The sequence below is a fragment of the Scomber japonicus genome, chromosome 5 (genome assembly GCF_027409825.1).
Source record: "Scomber japonicus isolate fScoJap1 chromosome 5, fScoJap1.pri, whole genome shotgun sequence".
Lineage (NCBI taxonomy): Eukaryota > Metazoa > Chordata > Actinopteri > Scombriformes > Scombridae > Scomber > Scomber japonicus.
Window position 1 is genome coordinate 14,266,826 of NC_070582.1, and position 21,280 is coordinate 14,288,105.

A 21,280-nucleotide genomic window follows, 5' to 3' on the forward strand; every position below is an offset into this window, starting at 1 on the left:
CCCCCATAGAGGCCATAGCTGTAATCCTCTAGATCTGACAACCTCCCCCACCCCCCACCCCATACACACACACACACACACACTCCCCTTCAGGGCCCTGCAGACACCTCAGAGCCAAAAGCCCGACCCAAGACCCTGTAAAGCCTTAGACCTGAACCTCATGACTACTTGTAGGAAGAAAGAGAAAGGAGATAAATGGTTATAAAGAAAGGACCAATAGAAGTGTTGAGAAGGTGTAATACTTTAAGTACACCGAACATATTTCGGAAAAGAGATGAAAAGGGATACAGGGCAGAAGAAAAAATAAGTAGGAAGGGTAGGACAAGTAGCTATACGATGAAAGAGAGATGCCAAGAGATACAAAGAAAGAATAATACAAAAAGACACAAGATAACCAAGAAGAATTATCTGCTTCTGCAGATTATCAAACTTTTGAGGCTGGCATAAGGATGAATACAAACATACTTGCACACACAAACATACCACACAGAAATACCACATAAAAGCGCTCTTGTATTAGCAGGTGAGTGTCGGTGCAGGGTCCCCCTCTCTTTCAACTCACGCTACTTCAAACAGCCCCCTGCATGAAGATGAAACTGGGCCCTCGGCACTGCAAACAAAGGTGGTTCCGCCATTCACACAGGCAAAGAAATGAACACAAAATACAGTAAACACCAACCATTTAAAGATCAGATGTGATAATTTAATCCACAATAGCAGCAGGGCTCTATGGTAATGTTGACCTTTTGACAAGTCATATTCTGGGATAGCTCAACAACTACTGGATTGATTACCATAACATTTTGTACAGACATTCTTGGTCCCCAGAGGATGATTCCTACTGACTTTGGTGAGATTCTCTGACTTTTTTTCTAATCAAACTATGAGGTGGACATTTGTGATTTTGGGAGCTCAACATTTATAAGGTAAATTGCCATGAAATTTCAGAATCATCTTCAGCTTCGCTTTTAGTTGATTTCAATCTGTAACCTCAAAACTAGATGTCAATATATCCTCCACCTTGTTCCTTTAAAATTAGGTTTAATGTGTTTGACTTTTAGGTTATACAAATAGTTACATATTCGAATTCCACACGCTACCTTCGAAACTCCATACTAATATACTATTTAGTACGCCAAAACAGTATGTGAGATCTTTTAGTATGTCTGAAACCGTAGACAATAGTAAAACCAATAGTATGTGAAGTGCACACTATTTCTGGGGAAATATTACAGTATACAAGCACTGAACACTGTGCCAGTGTAAATATCCCTCATCAACATTGTTGAAACAATCATTTTCATTTAACTTAGAAATATAAAAAATGTTTATTTTCAAACTAATTGAACCTGGTTTGAACCCAGATGTCTTATTGTTATTGATGGGCAAATCACCAAATCAATGTTTACAGGGTTTCATAAAGCTCAAACATCAATTGCAATCAAGCTAAGTCAGCTCAAGATGCGTTAAGGGTGTGTAGTTTATTAAAGAGATCCACTTGGTTTGATTAAACTAACACCATGTCTTCTCAAGCATTTCTCCCACAAAAGGGCTTACACCAGTATGGGAGCTGCATTACTGTTTAGACGGGGTTGTTGTAGTTGGATTAAGATGTTAGCTATCCCCTGTTAACCTCTCCTCGCTAGACAACGCTGATCCAGGACCTAACATGATGAGGTGGGAGGTGGAGCCAGATGAAAGGATATAGGGGATATAAGACTACATGGGCCCACACTGCAAAAGACTCCTGGAGGGCAGAAGGTTAAGGAGAGAAGAGAGCCCTCCTTCTCTCCCTCATGCATGTTCCGAATGCTAAACACCAGCCCACCATATCCTCATCCCCCTGTACCTCCTCCTAGCTCTCCTCCTCCCTCCTCTCTCCTCCCGCCTCCTGCTCTGCAGAATCACTGATGTGAGATCTTTTGTGAGAGCGCTGGCTGGCCTCAGCCTGGGCTCTGTTACGGCCTGACCACTGACCCACTCACCCGCCTTTTAAAGAGGTTTTAGGGTCATGAGTTCACAACAAGGTGACTCAACTGTGAACGGTGGGCGGCATCCTCTTTCAAAGGACCTACGTCTTCACCTTTCCCTCTCCTGACTCTCTCCTTCATTTTAACCCCCTCTGTCTCTCTTTTCTTTCCTCTTTCTCTCTGTCTCTCTCTGCCCCCCCTGCCCTGCAGCCCCTCTTTCCATGTATCCTCAGTGACTGACCCGCCGTCTCAGCCCTAATTAGCATAGCATCCCAGAGCGAGGAGAACATGAAGGCTAATGGGGGTTGGGGCCCCTAACAACACTGAGGGTAAAGCTTCAAGTTTCTAACTAGGGCCATCACCTGACCACATTTACATTGGTTTCTGCAACCAGAATGCAGGCAGGAAAGTAATGCATGGTAAATTATTCCTTTGTCTTGGTGGAGAAAGTGAATTACAAGAAAAAGGCATCACAATTCAAAGTGGAACTTTGAGGTTAGGCTTGTGTAAGTAATGTATTTTGTCTAAAGTTCGATGAGGCCAGCTTTAACCATGCTGATTAGTAAACAGAGGAAACACGTTCAATGTTGCAACATGGAAATTTAAAAGAAATATTTATATTTAACCTGTATTTGGTTTAAGATAGCCCAAACTAGTTTCATGGTAGCTGCAAATAATTAATCATGTTTTTCTTACCCTGCTTCAAATACCCGAGGTGTGGGCTTTTCTGCATCACAGTAATTTAATGCATCAACTCAATGGCACACTACCCCATAGAAAGAGGATAAGAAGTTTCGTATGTGAGATATAGATGCATGTCATCCCACCATGCAAGGGGAAAAGAAAACGGTACAGTACATAGTTAGAACACACTTTGTGCAATCAAAGTGAATTCATAAAAAATCACCTCATTATCATTATAGTATCAACTGAGAACTACCCCAGGTCTTGAACATCAACATTTGAATGAAAAAAGGTTAATCAACCAACACATGCCAACATGTGGCCAAGACTGTTGCATACATTTTCAAACTTACCATTCCATGACCACAGTCCGTCCCATCAGCCAGTGGCATGTGTTGCGTGCGACATCCTTTATGGTCCCCCTCTGCACTTGTACACCACAGCCGTTTGCACTGTTTCTGTGTATTAAAAAAATGGGGAAAAGTGAGCACCAGCAATTAATCATTGTGGCAGAAAGAAAAAAAAATTGCTTTCAACATTCTACAGGTTTTCAACACAGTTCACCTGTGACTGCTGTTTCCCCCTTATATTTCCCTTCTTTCTTGTGGGAGGAGGAGTGTGTTATTGCAGTTCTCAGATTTAAGTCTTAGTAGTCAGGACCTGACATTCTCTTTTTTAGTTCCAGACATCTGCAAAATGCAATTTAAATATCCCAGCATAATGTTTTAATTAGCAGCTCCCCATGCATTGAAAAATAGGCTTAGGTAATCAGCCCCTTTTTATCCTTGTTGAAATGCACATTATACATTACATATGGGAACTTACAGATTTAATTGATCCCACTGTATATAACAATAAAGTGTCATAAAAACCAGACACAATGAACTGAAAGCAGCTTAATATCTTTTGGCTTATACTGTGTGAAAAACTGATCTGCTCAGATTTTGATGTCACATATGCCTTAGTTTCCTGTAGCTCTACTTCCACATAAAGAGCTAATTTTTTTTTTTATGTCAGCCAACTTACCATGTAAGGGCAAATTTGGGAACCAGGTCCAAACATCAGTTCACATTGTCTGTTAGCATTGTAGATTTGACCAGGGAGGAGGGTAGGCAGCTCATATGTCCTGCCAACAGGCTCATCAAGAAGGCACTCCCCGTAGCCGGTGCTATGTCAAAAGGAAAAGTTGGTGTACAGTAAATTAAAAAGAAATAATAAAGCCATACAATTCTGCACAAACACACATGCACAAGTCAAACTTTCTTAAAACTTCCTTCGATAATCCAGTATTTTTTGACCCCAGAAAGAATCAACATGTTTCATCTCTTTCATAAAAGCAAAATAAACATCTCTATGTCATTGTCTGTGACCATCCTTAGATGTGTTTCCCCCTGTGGGTGGTCTGTAAAGTTACCTAACAGAGAGACTGATACCACTTCTCCTCAATAGCCTGTCAGTAAATGCTGTCACTATGAAACTGGAGTCAGGCGCCACAGACTGAATAAAACAGCATTCTGATACAGACTCAAAAGGATCTGTACACTGACCACATTTTTATCCAAGGTGTATTTCTCTGTGCTGAAGGCAAACAAGGGAAATTGGAATCATAAAGCACTGTGATTAAGTTATATGAGCCTGTGCCAGCTCTAGCGTTGTTGTATAATGACAGATTGTGATGTATATCAGCCACACCCTGCACCTCAACACAGTAACAGAGACCACAAACACAGCTGGACTGAATATATGCACCAGCAGGCTGCATATGAAATCATCAGCCTTCACAGTTGTGAAAAGGTCCTAGTCAAACATGTTGGCAGAGCGACTTCAGGCTGCTAAAACACCTGGTCCACAAAGCACCAGCTGATGTGACAGGCCAATAATTACATAGGATTACCATCACCCTACTTCTGTCCCTTTCATTTCCACCCATAATGTAAAGTAACTGCAGTGAACAGTGTGAGCTGGTAGGAGAATGACTACAATACATAGGAAGAATAAATCACAGGAGAAGATACTCTGAATGAAGACTTTTTATCAGCCTGTCAAGGAATCATACAGACAGTCCTATATTACAGTGTCTTTCAGCAGCTGGTCATCTGAAACCTAATGGAATGATTATTAAGACCAAGACAGACAGACAGAGGGAGAAGAGGTCAATATGGTCACTTTTTAAATCAAACGTCATTAAAGAATATCAGCTGCATGAACTCAAGACAGCAAGGCAATTCCTGTCTGGCACCAGAAGAGATTCCACAGCTGGTGGCCATTGGAAGACGTGAAAGTGAATTTATTTGTAAAATGACTTGGTTAGACATAGTTGGCTGCATTTCATCAGACTAAACACTAATAGTTTCCATGTTCACCATAGTGGGTATCCCTCAGCAGCTAATGCAAGAAGTCTACTCATGTGTCACACTGATGGTTTTTGCAGAGGACTGAATGACACACATCACTGTACAGTGTTAGATCAAATAATGCCAAGTAAAGCAGTAAGTAATGCAGCAGTGCTCAGAGGTTTGTCTGCATGTACATGACAGCATGTGCCAATTATTGCACATAAAACAAGATTAAATTTGCATTTTACTTTTATATTTGGATTTTGTGGCTTAAATCAAATGGCACCAGGCCAGGGAAGGAATGAATGGTTTCTTTATATAGCAGTTGACACATAATAACACTATACAACGGCAGGACGCTTTTCATCAACTCTTAGGTGGGGGAGTTCACTGCACATTATTACAGCAACAGTGAGATAAGGGGGAGAAGGAAGGGAATCCTTTGCCTTTTGAAAAGGGATATTTGAGAGGTGGCGCGGCCTTTCGTTTTTTAAACTGGTAGGAGAGTGGCACAAATTGAATTTATTCTTCAGAAAGAATGGGCAGTCAAAATACTGACGTACTTGACCAGGTCAGCCCACTGAACAGGAGTGCCAGTGTAGAAGTGCTTGCTTGAATCAATGCTCCTCATTGTTGGCCAGAGACGGACTTCAAAAGCACTTGGACTACACCCCTCAAGGGCCTTTCCCACCACTGTGGCTCCCACACTCAACCTGGAGTGCTGCTTTAGTCTCTCCATACCTGCACTGTTTGTTATATATCACATAACAATTGTTAAGTTAAAATATACAAATGCATTTGACATGCATATCATACTCATACTGATTTTTGTGTGGCAACCAGTCATACACAGAAACCCAACACAGCTGAGAAGAACTTGTCCAAATAATGAGGAGATTCATGAATATCCTCCTCTTCCTTATCTGAATGTACCGACCACTCAGTGTTGAGGTCAGCATTGGCTGGAAACTATGGGATGTACAACCTTAAAACTGCATATGAGAAATCGCCTAACACTGCGTTCTCGAGATGCATCTGGTCAACAAGGCCATCCTTTGTGAAGGCCTCCACAATTAACAGAGGAAAGGAGGCAAAGATTAAAGGGTCAGGTCCAGGGAAGATCTAATTATAACTGACATTTCCAATCTTGAAGGGAAGCCCTTCACCAAGATTCAGTGACCATGGTGCGGGTTAGGAGTTGCTGAATGAACTGTTGCCCCGTGCTACAGGTTTTGGTGGAGAAAGCAGGCTAGTGACTAGATTATTGTTTGCTCAGGATCTTGAGAGAAGGACTCTGAGTGGAGAGACCATGGAGGGGCTGTGAAAGATCCATTGCTCAGGTCAGCCTAGGAAGACCCCCGGATTCAAACAGGAAATACTCTTTCAACACCAGGCAATAACAACTCTACACAGTTTACATTGTGCTGACCTGTCTACAGAGCACTGCGAGAGACAGGGAAGCTGTTTGTTTAGCCGGCCACGTCACAACAAGTAAAAGTTAATACACATTTAAAATGTGGATGTGATAATATGAGCTTGGAAAGGAAATGGAGAGGCATTACTTTCTCTTCCATGAGAAAAGTGCATCATCCCTAATATATTTTGCCAAACTGTTTAAAATGATAAAAGGACAGCTGGGGGTACCTACTCTAGAAACTCTGTGATGTACTTGCGGCTGCACTTGGACCATGACCAGGGATTGGTGTCATAATTGAGAGTAGGAGCCATGACATGATACTGGTGCTTCATGCCTGCATCCCGACATTTGGGGTTGTCATCATGAGGCATGTTGAACCTGGTGGAGAGAGAGATAAAGAAAGGGAGTTAGAGATAGAGAAAGATATATAAGGGAACACACACAATGTGATTATCAGCTGCTTAATGGCTCAGTCGTAACAAGGAGGATAAGTGTCACAAGAGTTACATTGACTCATTTTTAACAAGGTATCAATCCGCACCATCCCTGTGAGTTGCCACACACAGCAACAGACACGTATGTGAGTATTGCCACACACTGTGCACCTTTCTCTACATTTGTCTGTTTTTTCATTTCCATTCCCAAATGCATATACCTCCCTATTTTTGCAATCTCCCAAATGTTTATACTATAAAATCTCCAAAACAATTCAGTAAAACTCCAACTGCACAGTAGGTGGTACAGCATTTTATATACTTGATCTACTTTTACTATCTATCTATCTATCAACCTGTCCGTTCTACCATGACGGCGAACATGCTAGTGAGAACCACCTCCATCTCACCCCTTAAAGGGCAAGGGTCCCCATTCCCCAATCACATTCTCAAAGGGCTTAATACTGAGGGAAAGGTAGGGGAAGTAACACCATGCACATCAGCACACATGTGTATGCACCTCCGGTGTGAACGTATATTATCATAGTTACAACAAGGTGTAATTAGTGCTGCAGCGAATGGTTAATGAGTCATTTGTCAATTATGTTTTTATGTAAGAAAATAAAATAGTATTGTTGTATTGTCTGACCAACAATACCAAATCCAACAACAAGACATTCTATTTACACAAATACAGAACAGTTGGTATTTCCGCTTAATAAATCACTTAAACGCTCAAATGATTATTAAAAGAGTTGGCAGTTCATTTTCTGCTGATCCTCTGATAACTTCATTGACACATTGTTCCAGCACTAATCATGCTAAACAAAACAAGCCTTCACAGATGAACAGATGTATCAAGTAAAGTACAAGCATGGCATTGGAAAATTAATGAATTCATCCAGCCTATCTGCAGTTGGCAAGCTCATGAAGCAAGTTTTCTTGATCATGTCCAGAATAGTGCAGTCCGATACGGATGTCCTGTTTTGTGCTGCGGTTTTGGCAGTACACCCATAAATATGCATAGTGCATGAGTAAATGCGTGTACACGTATATATACACACAGGAACCCACACAGCTGTATGATGTCTGAAGTGTTTACAACAGGATGTGGGTCAGTGCTGGGCTTTGGGCTCTGGGCTGTGGCTGAGGGTCAATCCATACCACCACACAAACAAGACCTAGCAGGGCTGGCATGAGGCCCACCCTACAGGGGCCGAGGGCCTGAAGACAAACACCCAGGGAATAATTAAGCCTCTGGCAGAGTAATGAGCCTCACACACACACTGAGCTATTGGCGGATAGTGACAACACTGAATATGGCTCAAATAGTATTTGCAACTATTCTTTCTCTCCATATGCTTATGCACAGGTGAATCACGGTGTTACAGACAGTGAGAGGAAAGTTTCCAAGCACACAAATATTTGTAATAACATCTTGATATGTTGCTGCAACTTAGTAGACTGTGTTATTATCATGATGTAGAATTGTGTGTGTGTTGTTTAACCCAGATTTGAACAGCACAAGTGAGAATACTGGATTTGCAGTCCTGAGATTAGAGCCTTTTACTGTAATTACATTATAAATCAGGCAGTTTTGTGGCTTCCTGTTCAGAAACCTCAGGGGACAGATCAGATCAACGATCAATGAGTCAATTCCAGTAGGAAAGTAACAACCCCAGCACTGAATTATTAGCAGAATGTCATAAGTTTAAAGCCCACTCACTTTTAATTTGAGCTTTTACCAAGCCATGCTTTTCTCTTTGTGCATAACACCATTAATGCCATGCTGCCAAGATAAAAATGGATTTCTGTGCTAAAATGCTCATAAATAACTGAGAGTAAGATGTGCTACTGGAGCAATGACAACCTGGTGGGGACTTTGAACAGACTGGCTGTTCTTGAATTAGTGTCACAGCCAGCACTGCAGTCTACAGAAACAGCCTTTGTAAGCACTTCTAGACAAACAGACCTTGGGGACCTAAGAGAGCTCTGAATACAGGGAGAAATTGATTCCTGCATTGTCAATGGATTACACATCTTTGCTCCTCCAAATTGAGTGCTGCACAAAAAAGGAAACTATTTTTTCTTCTTAGCCAGCTTGCTTAGGTTATGCATTATCAGGATAATGCCAGTGAAATTTTGTGGTGTAGCCTTGATGTTGAAAAAGAAAGTCTGTTTGCAGCTATAGACTTTAATGGCTTATCAAATTGTCAGGATGAATTATTTATGATCTGAGCACTTAGTATTGTCTAATGACAAACTTGATAAATCCTTATATGTGCCACCTTTAAACAGCTATCAAGTGACACAGCCTCGCCCTGAAAATCCCCATGATGGGTATTAGCAATCACACATCCTTGCAGTATTCTGAGAAAGGCCTCCTATCCATTAGTCTAAATCTTTCTTTAATCTGCAATGCTCTTGAGTGGCTCCCACTACCTGACACTGGCTTTCCCAGAGTGCTAAACACTCATGCCTGTGAACGCTGCGATTAACCTCGCAAAGAAGCAGAGCCAACTGGCCTTCCAGCTGCTTGAACTTTAGCATAAACAGATCCACACAAGATGTAAGAGGAAGAAGGGGGTGCTTTAGACTCGTCCATCTGGATGCTATGGTACAATCTTTCCACTGGAAGAATGTGTGAGTGGCAATGAGGAGGAAGAAGAATATCTTTCATTCTTACCAAATGGCTCACGGCCTCTCTCTGACACGGGTCCTTTCTACTATCCTACACAAATGGACATGAAGACCGGAAAGAAAATCCCTCACTCAGTTTCAAATTTTTACTCTGCAGAGGAGGTGGGCGGGAAGAAAGAACAGACACGAAAAGAGGGATGCTTTATCATCCTCATAAACTATTCCTATCTTACTGAGATGGAAAAGATGATGTGACATTTAAATGAAATGAACTGAATTGGAAGAAAGAGGCAGTAATGAGTGATTTACTATAATTTTGCCTCAGATGGATATTTGTAATAAACAGTGGTTCATATGAAAGATTCAGTCATGTGTTTTGACTTAGCCATTTGGATACAGCTTATACATACAAGCCTTTTTTTCCACTTCACAACATGTGGCAACATTTGCTTGTTGTGAAAACATTCTATGTCAGACAAGTGTGTTGTGATAACAGTGTTATACTCGCTAATAGGCAAGTTAAATATGACGGCATTGTGACATCATCAGGTTATTTTATCAGGCAGGTGATAAGGAGAGGAGGGCTGGGAACTAGTCAGCTCCTGAATACTAAACAGAATATTTAACCTTGTACTGTCTGATAAAGTTCACTGTGCCACTTTAAAGAAATCTTTGGATGTATTTGCTGTAGAACAAAGAACTCTCAAAACAAAGCTCTGACACTGACAGGGTTAAATTCTTAAGCTGTATAGTGAGGTATTATAGGCTGGCATGTTATTAAAAGTCAAGTTTTCTCTTTATTATGTTTTGCACCTGTTTCTGCTACGCCCTACGTCTCCTGATAAGAGGGCTTTTGTTGGTCAGGACTGGCTATGGGGGGTGAGATGGGATGTGTATGAGGGGGGGTTGCTACAGGTTCTGTGCTGCAACTTACACATGGCCCAGCTCATGAGCAATAGTGAAAGAGGCACTAATTCCATTTTCCTCACTGATGGAGCAGCTCCGGTACTGGTCACACATTGTCCCCAGCTCTGCAAGTCCTGCAGGGTCACGTACACACACAGAGACAAACACATAGATGCAAATAAACATATACACACAAATACACAGCTATCAGGGAAAAAAGCATGCTGCTTTAGTGTTAAAGGCGATTAAACCATCAAAACTTCTGTTCCATAAGAGAGATTAGCCCCACCGCCAACTCCCTCCATCCCCCCTCCCCTTTCTACCACTCTGTTCTGTCACTATAATATTATTAGCTGACAGCTTGCCATAAACTCATTACTGCACAGTTTATGAGCTGTGGTTAACAGAGTGGAAAGTTAATTGAAAAGGAATTGGAGGTGGAGATAATTTTGCAAAGAGAACAGCAAATGTTTACCTAACGTGTCGCATTTATCTTTCGCACGACAGATGTCTTCCCTGAAAAAAAGAACCACATACAATGCTTTTACTATTCTATGAAGAGGAGAAATAGCTTGAGAAACACTTGCTTTTGCTTTCATAGTGAGGATAGGAGGTAAGTATGTACCTGGTGATGAGGAGTGCAGTGTCATGGTGAGAGGGATGGCTGTCATCTTGGACATTTTGGCTCTGCTGCCAGACGCAGAAGTTGTGGAGAGTAGTGGCAGCATTAAAACTCACTGTGGGCCCTTCCTGTTATGAGTGAAACACCAATGGAAATGTGGCCAAGAAACTCAGGGCATAAATAGCAATATTGTAAGTGTTGTAGTAATTGTAGTAAGTAATGTCTCATTTCAAAAGAGTATCTCACAATTGTCAAACTTCCATATTCTCTAAGTGGTCTTAATGAATAAGAATGACATACAGTCGATCGGGGCACAGAACAGGAGCCTCCTGCAGCTTTCCAAACAACTTCAGTTAAGGAGCAGAATTCATGTCAACCACTCGTCTTTGAGTTAGACCGAAGTAAACACAAAAAAATAGTCCTCAAGAAATTTTAAGGGAACTACAAAGCATCGCTCTTACACCACTTCTAGGAACAGCTGTAGATTTTTTATGCAAGTTGTCTGCCAGACAGTGTTCCTTGATATGTGGGTCAGTTTGCAAAGTGTTAAGCAATAATTTTGTCTTACTTTTTATCATGGTGGTAGTCAATAAAAAGTTAGCAGTGGGTACCTTGTTATTTTATTTATTATTATTTGGAAACTTGCAGAAACAAATCATTTTCTCAAATACTACTACTTGTCTGACATACACAGATACTAAATACACAGCGAGCCACAACCTCACTTTAATGTAACCAAACAAGCATCCTTGCATTAGTACACATGTCAAGTTATCCGGTTTGTTGAACCTGAAATGTATATGCTGTGTTATTTAGTTTACCACAACATCAAAAGTGGTGTTTAGGAGACTTATTTTCTGTATCTTGGACACATATGAGATGATTTGCAGGAGGCTCACATTCTTTACTCTGATCAACGCACTCTATAACCAAGGTGGTGAGTAAAATGTTGTCATAATATGGGATTAATACCAAGTTTGGCATACACCTGAAATGAATTTAACTATTTAAGAATCAAGTACAGTGACCAAACAAGCTACAGCAAGCCTCTTCTGCATCATCTCATGTGCAGGTGGCTAGCTGCCTCACTATAGTATCGTTTGTTTTCCACAGAGACCTCTCCTGAGACTTGAGACTGACAAGGCAGGCAGTGTCCATTCAAACAGGCCCCACAGAGAAAAGGCCAGGCTAGGGACACCTGCACTGACGTCAGCCATATTGGAGACGTGGATACAGTGAGCATTCAAGACTACACACTCACCTGTTCATTGTGGATGATGACTAGCTTGACAATCACGATGTTGATGAGGTTTCCTACGCTGGGGTCTTTGTACACTGCCGCTACCTGTAACAAAGACAAAACACACAGACAAAAAATGCAAACCTCCACTAACCTAAACCAGAGGACAGATAAGGACAGTATAAAAGCTAGTGTATTGTACTTAACTCAGTACTTGGATTAAGAAAATACAGCTGTTGCTTTTTTTGGTTAATCTCCATGAGGTTTAATCAAAATAGCAACAGTTCAGTGAAGGCAAAAGAAAGAAAAAATGTCTCCTTCAGGGTAAGTTTAATCAACAGGGTATTAGAACCAATTACATTTCCCGCATGGACTTTAGCAGAGAAAAAATAAACTAAAACCTGGACCCAGCAACAAATGTGAAACGTCGGCAAAGCTGGACCTCAAAGCCCCACTGTGAAGACAGCAAAACATTCCCTCTGTAGCTTTCCCCTCTCTTGCTTCTCTGCTGCACCCTTGTCACGGTCGGCCAGCGGTCTCCTGAGGCCGTGAGCGGCCTCCTGACAGGAACTCATTAGTCCACTATAAACATTTAGCTTGTCTTAGCCTGGGGGGAGACAAATGTGGCCAAGGCCTGTTCAGAGTGGGCAAAGGGAGCCAATCTTTGCATGCCCTTAGTCCAACTGTGACACAGGACCTTGTTCTGTGTGCTCTCGCCCCAATTCATATTATTGTATGATCAGTGCACCAAACCAAAAATTACAACAATGCCAGCAGGACTGTGTGTACCATTGTAGCTATAGTAGTTATATTTTTAAGGAATCTCTGGGGTTTTTAAAGCTGATTCTGATATTGGTTTAGGTTTTTTAAAAAATATCTATGAGGCAAAACACTGAAATAATCAAAACAAAAAAATCAAAAGACTTTTGAGTATTTCAAAATGTTGTAGGTTGATGGTATTCTTCTGGGGGAATTTGAATGATTTGAATTTAAAATGTATTGGAATAGATGGAAGCATGGCAGGTCTAATGTTGTGACTCCAAAGTTGGCAAAATACATTCACTGTACCCTATCATCCTCCCTTAAGGACAACACTCCACTGACAATCATTACTTCTTTATAAGTTAAGGAGTGTTGTGAACATTAAGTCTGTCATACTGCTGAGAGACAGTGGAAGGTACACACAGTTCAGTTCAATTGATAACCTATCCTGCTTTGACACAAAACAGAGACTCCCCCAACACTCTTACTATAACATATGTACAGAGAGCCAATCACACTGTTACTTGGCTTGATTACATATTCTCCCAGCCAGATATGGGACTCATGTAGACAATGTGCTGAGTCAGGATTTTACCAATTTGGATCACATTGAGCCACAAGGGCCAAATTGGGCCACAAAACACTTTAAAACCAAAATGTCAACAGTAAAATGTAAGAATGAATCAGTTCTTAACTGTATGCATGTGCATGTTTAAGTGGTGTGCATATGTGTATCTACCTAGAGGGATATCCCATTAGAAACACACAACAAATCATCTAATAAAACAGCACAAAAATACATCTTCCACATTAAACAAAATGTAATTTTAAGAAACATTATTTTACTTACTACTGACATGATTGTTAGGATGTAGTGCTCTAGGTTGCGTCCATGGTGACGTGTCATTTTAGCATCCGCTGTTACCATCAGCTCAACGTAGCGAGGGTATGAGAGGAAACGCTTGCGTCTGCGCTGGGATTTGGGGTGTGTGCCATTGGAGATGTTGTCATAATTGTGTTGATCGTCTACTGTGGCTCTGATAGTGTCCAGCTCCTCTCCCATATTCCCTCTGCTCTCAAAAGAGACAGGCTTCTTGGAGTCCTCTGTTTTAAGACAGGAAAGTAATGGAAGTGATTATATGGAGAAATAGATGTTTGAAAAGTAAAGTGTTCATTATCACACACTCAAATTCTTTCACCCTGGACACCTCATGTTACATAGGCATTTCATCAGAGAACATGGTACATCTACAGTTAAGAGCCATGGCTTTTAGCTTCACTGAATTTCAATAACATAACAGAGGCAAGCTGGACTTCCATAGCAAAAACCCGCCATAATTTACTGTGTAAACTCAGGAAAACAGTTGTACCAAGAGACACAAGGTCACTGGTGAGCTTTGAGACTAAGAGTTTACAGGCTAGGCCGTCTGCACTCCCCATACTCAAGTGCAAGGCATACAAACACAGAAAATCCCATGACAACATTTTACAAACTCACAGAGGGACTAGCCTCAGTATACGACACACAAGGGTATAAAAATTGCTTAGAATTATCCCATCTCTATGACCCTGACCAGCATAAAATGTGGACAATCCTGTCAGAAAGCAACAAATCAAATAAATTTAATGCCAAAATGAAATGGTCCCATTTATAGGCGACCTTTAACAACTGCTTCAAACAGGCGAAAAAAAGAACTAGGACAACAGCCATACAATATGCTGTGCATACTCAACTGGCATTCCCTCAGCTGAACTGCATGTGTTGAGCTGACTATGAGCCATAGATTCCTTTACCATGATAGAGTAAAGTTAAAAGAGGGAAACAGAGGGAGAGATCAGGACAGCATGAGGCTTGTTTCTTTGGGGGAAAAGGGAAAAGAGAAAACTACAAAGGTTAAGGTCAGACTTAATTACATGTACATATAATGTCTGTCCATGGAGATGTTTCTTAAGGCTGTAGCCTGACAGAGTCTGGGGAATGCACAGTTAGACCAGGGGAACCTGAGAGGGAGCACACAGGAAAGCTCCACACAAAAAGGTGATTTTGTTTAGGAGAGACAGCTGTAGAGTATGCCTGTTACTGACCAGCAAACCACCCCAAACGTAAAACAAACTCATATATTTTTGTCATGAGAAATCTCCTTCAGCATCATTAATCAAGTTAAAGAATAACACATCAAAAATCTTCTGTGTAGTCTGAGTGTTGAACTGTTTGAGCCAAGATGGATAATTTATTAGCATTGGATGTTTTTTTTTGTTGAAACAGGCAATTTGGGGTTTGTGTATCTGCATACAGGTCATTATGTTGTCCAGACCTGCACTGATGCATAACCACGTGTGATGTAAGTATGAAAGATTGCTTGCAGTAGTTTCTGCCTGATGTTTTTCATCAGCCACAAGCCACTAAATCATGCAAACACATTGACACAGAAGCTGAAAAGGCACAATCTGAGATTGACAATTTCTGATTCTTTTTATTGCACAAAAGCATGTTGTTCAAGTGTATCTGTAAGCAAATTTTTTATGTCCTCAATTATTGTAAAAATGTGTATTAATGTCGTTCGTATTGCGTTGATACGATTTAATGATTTTTATTTTATGTTAACTAAAGTTCTGCAGCTTTCTGCAGACACGTGTGCATATTAAATAATGAAAGCATTATAATTTATACATGAAATAACATTCAGTGAACATTATATGACTTTCATTGTTTACGAGCCAAGCATAGTTTGGAGTCCGTCATCCTAAACAACCTCCTCAACTTTGGATAACCCAATTATAGTGAAGTGCTCCATTGTCTCTTCAACACTCAATCTTTCCAGACAGTCAGACAGAGAGAGATTGTGTGTAACTGTTAGGTCAGAGGAAAGCAAAAAAACAAAAAAAAAACAAAATGTGTTGAGCACTCTGAGATTATTCAAGCGATGCCCCCAGCGGGCACACGAGGCGGAGCGTGACTCCCTGGCACAATGGCAGACAGCTCTTGCCGCCGTGAGGCCCAGCCCCATGCCAGCGCCAGCATCCAAGTCAGCGCCAAGCTCGCCTGTGCCCGTGCACACCGCCCGGCCAGCAAGGCCAGAACAGAGCTTTGTATCTTCCAGGAAAAATCTCTCTGAGGCCAACCCTTCACTAAACCTCTTAAACAGACTCATCACTGTAGACATCAAAGGGATTATCAACGCACAGAGGAGTATCTACATCTAGAGAAATCTGTGTTAAGTCTCAGAACAAGCAAGTGTGAGATGAAAAAAGAGAAGAGGAAGAGGTGAAAATATGGTCTCTCTTATAATAGCCTTTGAATCAGTGCAGATTAGCCACACACAACCTTTCCCAAATCGCCTTAGGTTCAAATCCCCCTCTCACTAGGTAGTGAGCTGCTACTTACACCATGAGAAGACAGGGGTGACTGCCCTGACCCATTGGACACACATAGACATTACATCACCCACTGGGCAATGGGCATCAACTCAGCTACATCACATACACATCAACATCTCTTTTTGAATACACAGCTCTAATTTCGCAAACATGAGCCTATAAAACCGATCTCCAACAGTTCTCATAACAGAGAATAATGAAAGGAGCCATGCACAGCATGAGTGTAAGCATTTATAAATGTTGTAATTTGGTTGGCTCCAGAATGCACATAGCTAAAACAGACCCACACTTCTCTGCTCTAACGCCTACTTGACTTATAAACTAAGCAAAAAATCTTTTCATCTTCGTGCCAAAAGATAATCAAACACAACAAATATTACAAATGTTTATCTACTCACTCAATAACATGTTCAATTACACACAAGTATTCCCCACACATTGTGCCAGTTTCATACATATTTCAAGCTTTTAAGCTAGGTCTGAACACAGATGCTTACACTAAACATTTATTAATGTATGACACATTTTTATGCTTGTACACAATCTTTAAGGTTATGCACTTTCTGCTTGAGCACATCCATGTACTACAGCCTTTCCAAAATGATCTCATTTTGATTCAATTTCAGTCTAGGTCAAAGAGTTGCTCTTTGACTCGCCTTCAGTTCAGTCAGAGGTATCAATGCCAAGAGCCAAACAATGGGGAACACACATTTCATTGTTGAACTAATTAACATTCTTCTACAGTAGTCCACTGAGAGTTGAAGCACACTATTCCTCAGGTGCCAATTAAATAGACATTGTACCTTATATTGAATATAGGTAGTGCTTTGGTTGTATATGAGGTACTCTGATTATTACAGTTTAAAGGGCAACGCCATCTGTCTTCTTTTCTGGGTCGTTCAAATGGAAAAGCAGTGACACAGGTTAGCACTAATGCATAGCCCAACTGATGCCCCCCACCCACACACACATATGTTGATCAGTGAGTGTTTAAGCATGGAGAGTGATGAAAGCATTAGCTTGGAAGATCTGAGCTCGGAGATGCAAGAAAGCTCTCCTCTCCCATCGCCAAACAGCCAGAGCCAGGGAGCTCATCGTTCTTTTGAGCCCATGGCAAATGCTGGCCTGGGTGCTAGGGAGACAGGCTAAAATTACATATGTAATCACATAAAAAATACATATGTAACACTACTGGAAAGCTATAAAAACCTCAAACTTCAAACCTCAATGACCCCGCCCCCTTTAAATAACAGTAGAACTCCTGCAGACAGAGGCACAATTAAGACAGACAGAGAGAAGCAGAGACAGCTAATTGTTGCTGCTGAAGAAGGCTTTTAAAAGTGAAGTTGCATGACTTTTGACCTCATTGGAAGACTTTGGGCTTTGTACACTTACAGTGCTCTGAGTTCAGTTGTTATTTTCACTCCGGAGACATGCTTAAAACAGCATGGTGGTCTGTTAAAGAATGTGTTTGGAGTAGCAGACCTCCTCTGAGGAGACAAAATACTACTTATGGATCTGGAGTCCTAATGATGGGCAGGGGCCCAAGAGTGTTTTCTTTTGTCAGGTTCAAGCTGGGAGTCCTCCAACATTAAGATTTGAGAAATTCATCCAAGCATATTAACCTAACTTATACTATCCAAACACTGAGAGCGCATACTTCCACCAACCTCACCCAAGGCTGCACAACCGTAATAGAAGATGTTTACAAATCTGCACATGAATTAGGATCTATTGTTAGAAGTAACATTGCACTCACCAGTTTAACTGCTGAGATCTGATCACACAGAAAAAAAACTTAAAGAAGTCAAGTTTTTGGGCAATGTTGTCATGATCCCAGATAAAAAGGGTAAAAAAAATTGTTTCTATTGTTCAATAAAACAAATTTAATAGGATTAAGAAATGATGCTTCTCCAAAGAGTCAGTATGGATGAAGTCATTACATCTCCTCCATACTTTTAAAAATCCTGAAACAAATCATTTTGCCTTGACATAAACAAAGCAGGTCCACAGTTTTGAGAGATGTCAGGCGTCTCATATGATAAACAACCAGAGCTGCAGGCGACGACACTGATGTTTCACTGCCCAGCTCTCGACACTGCCTCTCCCCAGTCCAACTCAGTGGGAAACTGTTGCTCACCTGTCACCCCCTCTAACCTTTGACTGTCATCCATGCCACCATACAGTCAGTCACTGTCACTCAAGTGACTCTAACCATTCCAATCAGTCCCCATCTGTTAAGAATGCCCAGACAGTAGACAGTGGCAGAAAATAGCCCCAGCTGGAATCTGTCACGGGAACTCCCGAGACAACACAACACGCAGAGTTCAATAGGGCTGAGGCCTCAAGGCAGGCAGACACATGGCAGCTATTAAAGTTATAGACTGTCTATAGCTGCCTAGCTCTGTTTGGACCTGTCCAGAGTATCTGTTATCTTAAAATCAGATGACAATGACTGTAATGCACCTTATTATTAGCTGCTTGCACTATCTGTCATACACTATTAACAAATATGAGACAATGATGAAACAGAGTATCAAGTCAGAACTTTACACTTTGGCTGAAGACTTGCAGTCACTGCATGACAGCAAAACAAACTCATCTGACAAACAAATCATTGAAATGGATATTTAAAAGTCATAAATTCTGATTCTTTTCTAGGCCAATAGCAAGGCAATGGGTGAGAAAGCTACTTTAGAGAAGCAGGTGTAAAAGAAGAAAGGCATTCACCGAGAGCTTGGGAAGAGGCTGGGGCCTCTGCCAAGCTCTGGCACAAGAACGACAGGCACATGCAGCGCTGGCCAGGACTGCTCAAACACATGAAGAAAGAAGTTCCTTTCGTCAGCAACTCCCGATATTCTGCGGGATCCTTCATCCACTGACAGGCCAGAGAGATACACTCCTATGCCTGTGTTCTCACAAACACACACTCACAAGCAGATCACATCTACGTATGCACACAAAAGCCCCAAACCAAGCGTTTTTGCCCAGCAACAATAGTTGCTTCCTGGAATGGGGGAGGTTCAGTTCGTCTAGGGGGCATGAGGGCACAAAGCACAGCTAAGCCTTTTGGAGCCATCTGACATTCAGAAGCTCCACACCACCTAAAGCTGAACCCTAAAGGTGAGAGAGGTTGTCTGAGTGTTCAGCGTTCGTCCATCACACCCTGACTAGCCACCTTTCCTGACCTCTGTCAAGAGTCGACGTAAGAGGAAAACAAAGAGCTTAATGCATACATAGTTCCAATTGAGGCCCAGCAAACAAGCCAGAAAGCCCAATAACCACACACCTCTAGGAGGGGAAAAACTCAAGGTCACATCCACCCGTCCAGTGAGTGACTCCAAACAATGAGGGAAGTGAGGTTACAATCAACAAGTGCTTCCATTCACATACATGAAAGCGCAAAGGGAGAGCGGGCAACGATTCAAGTCGGCTAGTTCAAACCCCAGGCGGGGGAGGGCATTTTTCCATGTAAATGAACCCATTGACCAAAAACCTGATGCTAGCATTTGAACTACCATGTATACACAGTGGGCACCAAGGGGGGAATCCTATACACTGATTATGTTGAGGGTCAGGGGGCACAGATGCCATGTGTGCCAAGTATTGCCACATCAAAGCCAGTCACTTTGCTGTCCCAGCTGCCCTCAGTTAGCCATCAAACCAAGAAATCGGATGAAGTACCCTGGAGCTAACGCTGGAACATTGATGTTTGGGTATTCAGCTAGTATTGTAATATTTGCTGTCAAGCTGTCTATATTCAATTCACTGTGTCTAATCCATACAATACATGACACTGCAGAGCTTTAGACTTGCAGTCAACAACTGAAAGAAAGAGATACTGTACAACTCCCTTTCCCGCCGTCTCCTGCTTGTCTTCACATGGATTTTAGAGCGCAAAGGAAAGAGAATGAGAGAAGAATCTGCCCCTATCTGTAGCCACCCTCATCCTTGTGGCTATCTCCATTGAAGGACGACACAGGGATTCACATGCAAGCTCAGAGACAGATACCCCGTAGAATGTGTCATTAAAGGTCGGCACTGTGTTGTGATTTGAGTCTAGTATTCTTCTTCTCCAGAGGCTTTTAAAAGCCAGAACCAGGCACAACAAAGCACTCTGTGACGTTAAAACATTAATCACCCACTCAACAGCTATACTGTATACTCTGGAGGTATTCTAAACAGCAAAGAAGCCACCCAGGTTGGCTGATACAGGCAGGCGACCAGTACAGTTGCTAGCAATGTTAGTCAATGAGACCTTGATTTACTTTTAAATTTCTGATTTGCAGTGTTACTCTGTTGTTGGTTTTGTTTTTTGGTATAGCTGGTCTTTGGAAATTCTGTATTCAAGATATAGTATAACTCACATCCATTCAATAGCATATAGAATGATGACATGATGCTTTCACAACAAAGCATGAACACACACAGTGAAGAAAAGCAGCTGAAGACAGGTATATGGCCATGTCATGACTGCTGAAATAACAAACCATCATTTTCCATCAAGGTAACACTTTAAAAGCTCTTATCATTCCCCCTCTGTTTTTGACACTTCATAGGTCATATGTAGAAAAAAGTCAAGTATTCGTACGTGTTGGAGATGACAAGCCCAGAGCTGAAAACAAAACATATTCTTTGTTAACTTCATCTACGTGGAAACATAGCTTCCTTTCCTTTCAACAGAATTTTGCAAAGGTGTGCAGATACTATACAAACTTTGGAAACTTTTTAAGATACAGAAGTCTAAGTTGTTGTTCTGACATAGTCTGTAACACACTGAAGGCAGTCCCATGAGACATCATATCTAAGGGAAAAGCTTATCTCACCAGAAGTATCTTTCTGCTGATAAACATTTTGTTTCCTGGAAGTCAGCTTTGATAAAATGCAACTT

General features: G+C 41.4%; 1 protein-coding gene across 2 annotated transcripts in view; it reads right to left on the minus strand.

The window, feature by feature from the left end:
• LOC128358360 (A disintegrin and metalloproteinase with thrombospondin motifs 20-like) overlaps positions 1-21,280 on the minus strand; it is a 77,989-nt gene that overhangs the window by 49,519 nt on the left and 7,190 nt on the right. The window contains exons 4-12 of one of the 2 annotated variants that reach the window (XM_053318607.1): positions 17,622-17,629; positions 13,862-14,113; positions 12,271-12,354; positions 11,013-11,137; positions 10,863-10,903; positions 10,416-10,521; positions 6,639-6,785; positions 3,681-3,822; positions 3,008-3,112 (exon numbers count right to left, since the gene is read on the minus strand). In XM_053318607.1, the coding sequence (XP_053174582.1) occupies positions 3,008-3,112; positions 3,681-3,822; positions 6,639-6,785; positions 10,416-10,521; positions 10,863-10,903; positions 11,013-11,137; positions 12,271-12,354; positions 13,862-14,113; positions 17,622-17,629 (1,010 nt within the window). Of the gene's footprint in view, positions 1-3,007; positions 3,113-3,680; positions 3,823-6,638; positions 6,786-10,415; positions 10,522-10,862; positions 10,904-11,012; positions 11,138-12,270; positions 12,355-13,861; positions 14,116-17,621; positions 17,630-21,280 lie in introns of both variants that reach the window. The other variant, XM_053318606.1, reaches the window with a different exon arrangement.